Source organism: Zingiber officinale, chromosome 10B (assembly GCF_018446385.1).
Source record: "Zingiber officinale cultivar Zhangliang chromosome 10B, Zo_v1.1, whole genome shotgun sequence".
NCBI lineage: Eukaryota > Viridiplantae > Streptophyta > Magnoliopsida > Zingiberales > Zingiberaceae > Zingiber > Zingiber officinale.
The window spans coordinates 10,474,188-10,483,522 of record NC_056005.1 but is presented as its reverse complement, the minus strand read 5'-3'; the positions used below and the strand labels follow the sequence as shown (position 1 = coordinate 10,483,522).

General features: G+C 37.8%; 1 protein-coding gene across 1 annotated transcript; it reads right to left on the bottom strand.

Annotated features, from left to right (window-relative positions):
* Nucleotides 1-7,756: 7,756 nt before the first annotated feature.
* Nucleotides 7,757-8,891, bottom strand: LOC122029708 (LIM domain-containing protein WLIM1-like). The gene is made up of 5 exons (XM_042588803.1): nt 8,707-8,891; nt 8,518-8,614; nt 8,373-8,416; nt 8,210-8,293; nt 7,757-8,104 (listed from the first exon to the last, which is right to left on the bottom strand). The coding sequence occupies exons 1-5, from the start codon at nt 8,839-8,841 to the stop codon at nt 7,877-7,879; spliced, it is 588 nt and encodes a 195-aa protein (XP_042444737.1). The 5' UTR covers nt 8,842-8,891; the 3' UTR covers nt 7,757-7,876.
* Between the last annotated feature and the right edge of the window lie 444 nt (nt 8,892-9,335).

Here is a 9,335-nt window from a genome sequence, read left to right as displayed (position 1 = left end):
CAATAGAGGTTCCTTCCTACAGGGTTATTCAAAAATTTAGGGGGTACATAGTTTCTTGATACTTTTCTATGTTGACCCTGATGGTTTCTAATGTACCAATTTAATTTACCATAAATTCTACTTTTTGAATTTGGAAACTTCTTTAAGCATGCATCATTTTCAGTTTTTCAATATCATTTTTTAATTTTGTATTTTCTAATTTCAAATTTTCCTTTTCCTTTTCAAATTTATCTAACTCTTTAGAAAGTGCTTTTATAAATTTAAAGGACTGAGTCAGGGTTAGATTGCGTACCTTACTTACCTGACTCGGTGATGCTCCCTCTTCACTGCAGCTTTTCTCTTCTGAAGTTCCTCTCCCTTCATCGATGCTCATCTCTGAGCTAGACGTTTCTTCTAGCTGATGGCTGGCCATCAGTGCTAGTCCCGAGAATTCTTCGACTTCCGATTCGGAGGATGACGAATCATCCCACATGGCCTTTAGGTTGTGTTTGGTTCGAGCTGGCTTCTTGCTCCTTTCCTTATCCTTCTATTTGCTCTTCAATTTTGGGCAGTCCTCCTTGATGTGCCCTTCTTCGTTGCAGTTGTAGCAACGGACTGTCCTTCTCTTTTGACGATGTTTACTTGACTGCGATCTAAATTTGTTAGAGTTAAAAAACTTATTAAAACGTCTTACCATTAATGCAGCTTCGTTTTCATCGATTGTCGCTTCGGAGTCAGGATCGTCCTTTTTGGCTCGTAGGGCAATGTTGAGGTTCGACTTCTCTACTAGATTTTCTGCAAGTCGAGATTCGTGAAGTTCAAAGGTTGAAAATAATTGTTCCAATGTACTTACCTCGAGATCGTTAGAGATGTAGTAAGCATCTACTAAGGAACCCCAATCGGGAGTTCTTGGGAAGGCGTTGAGCGTGTACCAGATAGAGTCCCGGTTGGTTACCTCTTCTCCAAGATTGGTTAGTTGCATGATCAGCTATTTGATCCTTACTTGGAGCTGCGCTACTTTCTCGCCTTGGTTCATCCGGAGGTTCGTCAACTGATTCCGGAGGATGTCGCACCTGGCTAGCTTTGCTTCAGAGGTACCTTCGTGAAGCTCCAGGAATTTCTCCCAGAGATCTTTCGCGGAGTCGTAGCTTTCGATCCGATTTACCTCCTGAGGTGGCAGTACACTGAGTAGATGGAACTCAGCCTTTCCGTTGGCGACGAAATCGGCTTGCTCCTTCTTGCTCCATGTGTTTTCTTCTTTATCTTTCGGCGCTGCAAAACCATATTTCATTGTAATAAGAATATCAAAATCTGTTTTAAAAAATACCTCCATTTTGCGCTTCCATGTGGCGAAGTCTCCGTCGAACTTCGGGGGATGGATGTTCGCTCCGACCATCGTCTTGATCGTAGTACTTCAGTTGGTGGTTAGTCCTTCTGAGGCGATCAGGCTCTGATACCAATTGTAGGTGCAGCGGAGGCCGGCAAGAGGGGGGTGAATTGCTGAAAACAAGAATAAACTATACCCTCCTCGGATTTTAACTCAGAAATAAAATCAGCAATAAAATAACAACTAAATTAAGGAGACAGAAAAAGAAACAGAAACAGAATTTAATCTGGTTACAACCAAGGAGGTTGTTAATCCAGGGCAATGAAAAGCTCCACTAGCAGAATCTTCTTTGCTGTACGCGGAGAAGCATTTTTTACACTTAGAATGCTCACTTAATTGCTAGGAATTGATTACAAGTTGGATGCTTGAGTTGTTCTTACTTTTCTAGCTCCAGGGGCCTTTATATAGGTCCTGGAAATCTTATCCCGAGAGTCCAAGGCGCCTCCAACAAGGTTCAAGGCGCCTCCAGCTCGATCAATGGATAAAACTTTATTCGCAGCGCAAAACAGTCAAACTGACCTGGCTCAAGGCTCCTTAAACAAGCCTTTCAAGGCGCCTTCAATGTTGAAGGCGCCTTGAATATGTTTAAGGTGCCTTCAATATGTTTAAGGCACATTCAAGGTTCCTACTACAGTAATTTCTGCTATAGTAATTTCAGCCTCTTTTGTCTCCTTTTCTTCTTCGCTTTGGCTTCCGAAGCTCCGTTCTTTTGGGTGATTGCGGCTAACCAAAATAAGGCTCACCCGAACCCAATTCCCGGCCTTCTCCTCGAGCAGGCTTCCGTCCGGCTTCTCGTCCCTCGAACGCCGCGCACGTTCTTCTTGATCCACCGGAGTACTCTTCCGCAGCTCTCTCGTCCTTCGGACGCACCGAGCCTGTCGGCTCCCTTCCCTTGCCGTCCTTCTCGCTAGCTGCGTCTTCCGCTCGACTTCCTGCGCTCCTAAGCTCCTGCACACTCAGACACAGGGATCAAACATAAAGCAGGACCTAACCAACTTGGTTGATCACATCAAAACTACCACGGGGTCCAACAGTCTTATCCTCATGAGTTGGGATGAACTTCAGGCCAAGATAATATAAGTCAGTTTGTCCTCAGGTAACATTGACCTTGTGTTGATACTAGATCATATGAGAAGTATATGCGCCAATTTTTACAATAGCCATATTAAATGTTTTGGGAACAATATAACGCCTTCAGATTCTGATATCTATTCACCGACAAGACATAACAAAAAAATATAGTTCAGTCTCCATTGCCAAGCTAATATAAGTCAGTTTGTCCTCAGGTAACATTAACCTTGTGTCGATACAAATAGAAAAAACATCTCCATTGCCAAAAGAGGAAACTTAAAATGTTAAATAGATAGTTCAATCTCAGCGTTGTCTTCCTTTTTCGGTGTGGATCTATAGTAACAAGCATGAGGACCAGTTAGGCAAAAGTCAAAATGACTCCTAAAGCATTTGGAACCTGTCAAGAAAGGAAATCATATCAATAGATTAACTAGTATTTCAGATGCACATATAAATAGACATAGACATATACGAGATCGTTGATGTCTAAGGGGAGGAGGCCGAAGGAGGTGGTCCAACAAACTGCACAAATGGGAATTGCACCTGTAACAGTAAACAACTGTAAACTATTAGGAAACCGAAACAACTGAAACTGCACACATCAGCAAGAATTACAAGTGATTATGACATCACCAAATCACCAATAAAGGAAGCCGAAACAATTGTACCAACAAAAAGACTTACATCAACTTCTTGAAACCAAAACCATCCAAACACACTTTAGAATTGTGATACCATCTCAAATCAATAGAATATACATCCAAGCACCAAACAAGCTTATTATAGAGATGACCGCCAATAGAATTGTAACTCCTTACAACATCACAAGGAGAAAAACAAGCTTACCAAGTCACCAATAGAATTGCCCAAACAAGCACCATCAAGCTTATTATAGAGATGACCGCCAATAAAATTGCAGCTCCTTACACCATCAATTAAAATAGCAGTAGTTTTATTCAAAAGAGACAATAAAACCTCATCAAAACAAGCTTACCAACATCACCAATAAACCCTCATCAACTTCTGATCAAACAAATCATAGCGTTTTATTCAAAAGAAATAATGTTTCTTTATTTTGTTACTAATTACAAAGTTATATAACTAAAATCCAACAATCAATAAGCAGTAACAGAAAGCGATATCTATTATAAATTTCAATCAGAATTAAATTAACTTGTGATAACTAAGATGTATATATACCTGAGAAAGTTGTGATGCCAATGATGGTGGAAATTGAGTCTCAGTCATATTAAACCTATCAACAGAGCTACCAATTGTTGGCACAAAATTTATAGACTAAAACAAAAAAATAAAATACAATCTTTGATAGTTATAATATAAATTATCTTAGATTAACATAAGTAAAATAAATATCAACTTGATGAATGATCTGGTCACACTGTACACTGGCCACGCTGGAAATACTTTGATTTACACCTTGTGTTATAAAAAAATAAAATGATTTAAGTTATTCAAATTTAACAATAAATAATACCAAATAAATAAAATTTGCGAAGTTATGGAATAGAAATCATTACAATTGTTGAAGCTTGGTTTGTTTTCCTCACTGCTTTTATTTTCCTTGAAATCTTCTCTAACCCACCTTTCAACCTCTTACCTGACACTGTTTTTTTTTCATTTTAATCCCTTTTACTCCAGTAGAGTTCCCTTCACCATAATCAAATTCTCAGGATACTTGGCTTACATTTGATTGTTGGACATTTAATTCATTACCTTGCAACTTATCATCCACTATCTTACACAAGCTCAACATAGCATCTTTAACAAACATGTAAGTGTCATCCCTTTCTACTTCCTTGGTAACCAATTGAACATTCAACCTACACAACTCTTTGTAACATATGTTTAAAGTACTTTTGGATCTAAACTAGTATTGTTGACCATTGAATCATTAACTTCAAAATATCCAATTTTTGCTTTTCTTATCCACCTTTTCAATACATAATCACTTGGGATCTTCATAATATTTTTCCACGTAAATATTTTCAGAATATGAGAACACAAAATTCCAGCAAATTCATATTTAAATTTCTACAGCTACACTCAATCTTTTCACACTTCTTATCAAGTGTAACTATATGATGGTTTCTCTTTTTGTGATGAGTAACTTTATATTTTGTAAATGTATCAACATCCTCATAAATTTCTAGATTAGAATCATGAGATAAGCACCACTCTTATTGAAAACACTTGTATATCTCAGGAGTATAAATTTCACTAGCATGCTTTAAAATCTCAATTAGAAACATTAAATAGGGAACATTTGTATTTGATTTGAAATCAGCTTTTAATTCCTCATATCGACGATCATCAAGGAGTCTTTGAAAGTGACTGAAGAAGTCTAAAAACTTGTGTTTATAAGTGACATATTGTTTCACAATACTATTCATGCTTTCATTTCTTTGGGTTGTAGTCATATCCGCACAAAAACATTTGTCGTTCATATACTAAAGCCCATTTTTCCTTGATGTTGTACATGCGCCTCAACCAATCATTGTCTTCAAGTGCATACTTGGCTAACATCATATTCCATGCTGAAATAAAATCTTCCTCTTCATCAAAATCATATATACATGAAGCAAAATCTTTAGCAAAGTCTCTAAGCATTGGAAAAACTCCACTCAAATGTATGACAACATTTTGATACATATGTCAAATGCACAAACGATGATGTGTTTCAAGTCATCTGGAAGCTAACGCCTTTGCCATTGTTGCATCTTGATCTATAAGAATAGTTAGCTTTTTCTCACCCATAGCTTTAGTTAATGTATCAAATAACTACTCAAAAGTTAAACTGGTTTCATCATATAATAAAGCGACAAAAAAAAGTATTGATTGTTTATGATGATTAACACCTACAAACAATGGAATTGGTCAACCTTCATTGTTCTTTCTATAGGTTGTGTCAAAGCAAACAACATCTCCAAAATTAGCATAATCAGCTCTCATCTTAGCATCAGACAAAAAAATATTAGTAATCAAATCATCTTCATCAACTTGGATAGCATAAAAAAATTAGGATCATCGAACTAGATTTTCTGTAGATATTCCAATACACCCCATGTATCCCCAACTCTCATATTTATTGTTCTTTTGGATCGCAAGTAGTTTTTATAATCCTCAGGAATAAATCCTAAATTCCCCCTCCCACCTACTTACCTCACCATAAGATCATGAGATGCTTTTGGGGGATTCCCACATCACTTGCCATCTCAATCTGTATCGCTACAGAAGAAGATATATTCCTATAACTTCTATAGAGATGTATTTTGTTTGGACTTGAAAGATAATGATTATGCTCTTTAACAAACTGTACCACAGTAAACTTACTTTTTTCCGATTACAAATCTTCATTTTAGCCTCACAACCAAACCTTGTTTCATCATGATTTGCCTTGACATAAAATCTCGTTTATCTTTTCCTCTTTTACCTCGGCACAACAATAAAAAACTCTATCAAGTAATTTACCCGATTCATCCTCTCCTTACACCAAATCCAACATTTTTAGCATATGCCAAATAAAATTGATATGCATCTTCTTCTATCTCAAATTCCAATCCTATTTGTGGTATATCTAAATCTATTTCAATGTTCAAGCCTATACAATCAAACAAACAAAGTAAGATGGCTAAAAAGGAAAATTTGAAATACCGAATCTTAATATATTCCTAATATGATTCTTATTACCTTCGCCAATAACATCAAAGTCACCTTCCTGAATATCTTCATTTCCTTCAAAATTCAAACGACAATAACTTGTAGATTCACCCTCCATGATAATTACTTTGATCCTGTAAAAAAATTCGATTTAGGGCAAAAAAACAGCCATAAAAGAAGCATCTAAATACAACAATTTTAGTTTAGTCAGATGGATAAGCATCTGTGTTTTGTATGCTTGTATTTGTTTTCCTGTTGTCGGATTATCTGTATTTAATGTAATCTTACTATGTGAAACCTGTACCATTATGAATTGAATACAATATTATCTTCTATTTTCTGCAAGAATTTCCAATTGTTCGAGTTATAATAATCTGCTTGGTGTGGGAAATCTTGGTTTAATTTCTCTATAACTCATTATAACTATATTATTGCCCATTGAATTTTCTTATGTCTAATGTCCCTGTGTTTCTAATTGTCTCAGACTCTTAGTAAAGATTGATTATATTCACTACTACTATCACATATCACATTAATAATTACTTAGCAGAAGGGCGCTATATCACAATTGAATACGATGAGAAAAATAAAAATGTCCATGAACTGGCAGAGCTTGAGCTTAGCAGAAGGGTGTTATATCACAATCTGGCACGCATAAACTTTTAAATAGGAAGGAATTAAAGGAAAGTTCAAATTTGAACATGTACCAACAGTTGAAATCAACCCTAACGGCGGCAGAGCTTGGGATGTCGCCGGTTGCGGGCAGGGCTGGGCCTCGGAGGAGTCAGGGAACTGGGTCGTCGCCGCCAGATCGCGATGGGTTTCTGCGTGAGTCGCGGACTCCACGGGCCGTCGGGGACGCTGGAGGCGGTCGGGGAGGGGTTAGGGCTCTGAAATTTGTGGGTGAGGTGGTTTTGGAGCGCTATCGGGGGATCGCGGTGGAGTTTTCATCGCCAACAGATCGCGGAGGTGGAAGATCGGAGAGGCTAGGGCTCGCTGCCTCCTCTTGCGTTTCGCATGAGTTGTGCTTCCTGTGTGCACGTGTCTTGCACGTGATAATCTTTTAAATGGGTTTTGTAGTCCAGAGGATCCGAACTGGGAGAGGAGATCCTCTCGATCGCTTTTTGCGGTCCAGAGGATGCTCCTTTTGCATACATTGGTGAGGATGGATGATCTCCGTTTATAAAATAAGTAAGGACTATCTATCTCCACCAATACATGTATCCCGTCTCTAAGTAGGGGTGCAAATTAATCTAATCAATTGAATAAAATATAATATTTAAGGTCGAGTTAAAAAAATATATGTAATATTCAAATTTGATTTGAATGATAATAATATAAATAATTTTGCGAACTCGAAATGAAATTCAGTTCGGTTCGAAATCAAATTAAAATTATTTAAATTCAAGTTCAGTTGGAGTTATTCTGACCTTAATTTAAATATATTTTAAAGTAAAAAATGGTATAAAAATTGGATCCCTGAATAATTAAGTAAAATATTATGAGTTTAAATTCAAATTAAAAAATTATTGAATATTTTTTAATTTCACTGGAATTTGATAATTTCGACTAAAATATATTTTCCGAACCGACTCGAAAAACTCGGAGGCTAGATTCGTTTGCACCACTGGGCACCGGGAGAATCCCAAATTGCATAGCTGATAGTAATTTGCTCTGATAAACCAAACAAGGATACGTTTAAAAAAAAAAAGGGTAATCGAGTACATCATTCTTCAAATGATTTAAGATTCATCGATATAATTATGCAGCATGTGGTTGTGTCGCAGTGGCTGCTGCTGCTGCTTCTGCTTCTTCATCATCATCATTCTCCAATTGACTGTAGTTTCCCTTCTCCTTGAAGAGCTGGATGTGGTGGTGTTTGCAGTAGAGCTTCCCCTCATGAGCAATGTAGTTGGAAGGGCTGATGACACACCCTCCATGGCAGCACTTGAAGCAGCTCTTATGGTATGGCTTTCCGTTCACCGCCACCTATACAGATCACGGAGAGGCTCATCATCATCACCTTTTAATTTCTATCTCAACTTACAACAGTACTGCAATTATAAAATGTAACATATTCCTTCAGAAAATTACTCTTTCTGTTGGATACACAGTCTTGTCGCACCCCACGCACTTCTCTCTGGTACCAGCAAAAGCACTCGAGACTTTGCTTGCGTTCTTAATTAAAACAATATCGTCTCAGTTTCAGTATATATCATTGGCAACTAATGAAAGGATTCAACGGGCAAACATGTACCTGTCTATCGACTTGCTTTTCTGGCTTGGCAACCTTCGGAGTCCCTGGATTAGTTAACACAAACACAAGCTAAGTGTTGGAATTAAGAATTGAAGGGAGAGGATATATGCATGGTTAAGTGAACTTAATTAATTAATGTCATCACCGTCGAAGCTTTTGTCCAGGCTACCAGTCATCTTGAAGAGTTGATCGAAGTGTGGTCTGCAATAGAGAACTCCCTCGAAGGAGTTGTAGTTCCCCAGCTGCAAATTTGAAACCATAGAGGCTAGCTAGTTAATTTCATTGAAAGATTAATTAATGTTAATAGTGTTTCTGATCAATTAATTAAGCGAACCTTCAAGGTGCCTTTGCAGTGGTGGCAGCGGAAGCAGGCCTTGTGGTAGAGACGGTTATCGGCGGTGAGCTTGTCCACCAAGTAGACGGTCTTCTCGCAGGCCATGCACTTGGTCGTCGTCCCTTGGAACGCCATCCTGCAGTCTCTGCTAGCTCCTTAATTCCTTGATCTGCTTCGAGGAACTGGGCCATATAAAGGAAGGAATCGATCGAAGAGGGCAATCGGACGATTAATTAGTTGTTGCGGTGGAAGCAAGCAAATTTCAATAAGTTGACAGAGCTAGAAAACTGAAAAGTAGTGGCACATCAGATGTAGTAGTTATATATCTTCAGTTTTACGACATTCATGATTAATTTGTGCAGCATCGGCACGTACGAATCCGCAGGAATTGCTTCGAATTTTGGCATTCTAATTAATATTCTATTCGGAGCTAGAGCATAGCCTTTTGTAATTTTCTCTTAATTGGTCGAGTTAATTACATGAACCTTTCGTCGAGTTTTGGCATTATTGTCTGAAGAAACCTGTTGTTTGTTAAGATAAATAAAGTATGGTTGGTTGATTAATTAAACGAGATTGTGTGTTACTTGAGTTCTCAGCAACATCTCGTTTTGTCTAAACAAGGTAAAGTT

What these genes read in the sequence shown, in the direction of transcription:
- LOC122029708 (XM_042588803.1), bottom strand. Translation starts at nt 8,841, where the DNA reads ATGGCGTTCCAAGGGACGACGACCAAGTGCATGGCCTGCGAGAAGACC. An exon ending in CCTGGACAAAAGCTTCGACG is followed by an intron (nt 8,417 to 8,517) that starts GTGATGACATTA and finishes TAACTAATCCAG; the next exon opens with GGACTCCGAAGGTTGCCAAG. An exon ending in AAAAGCAAGTCGATAGACAG is followed by an intron (nt 8,294 to 8,372) that starts GTACATGTTTGC and finishes GTTTTAATTAAG; the next exon opens with AACGCAAGCAAAGTCTCGAG.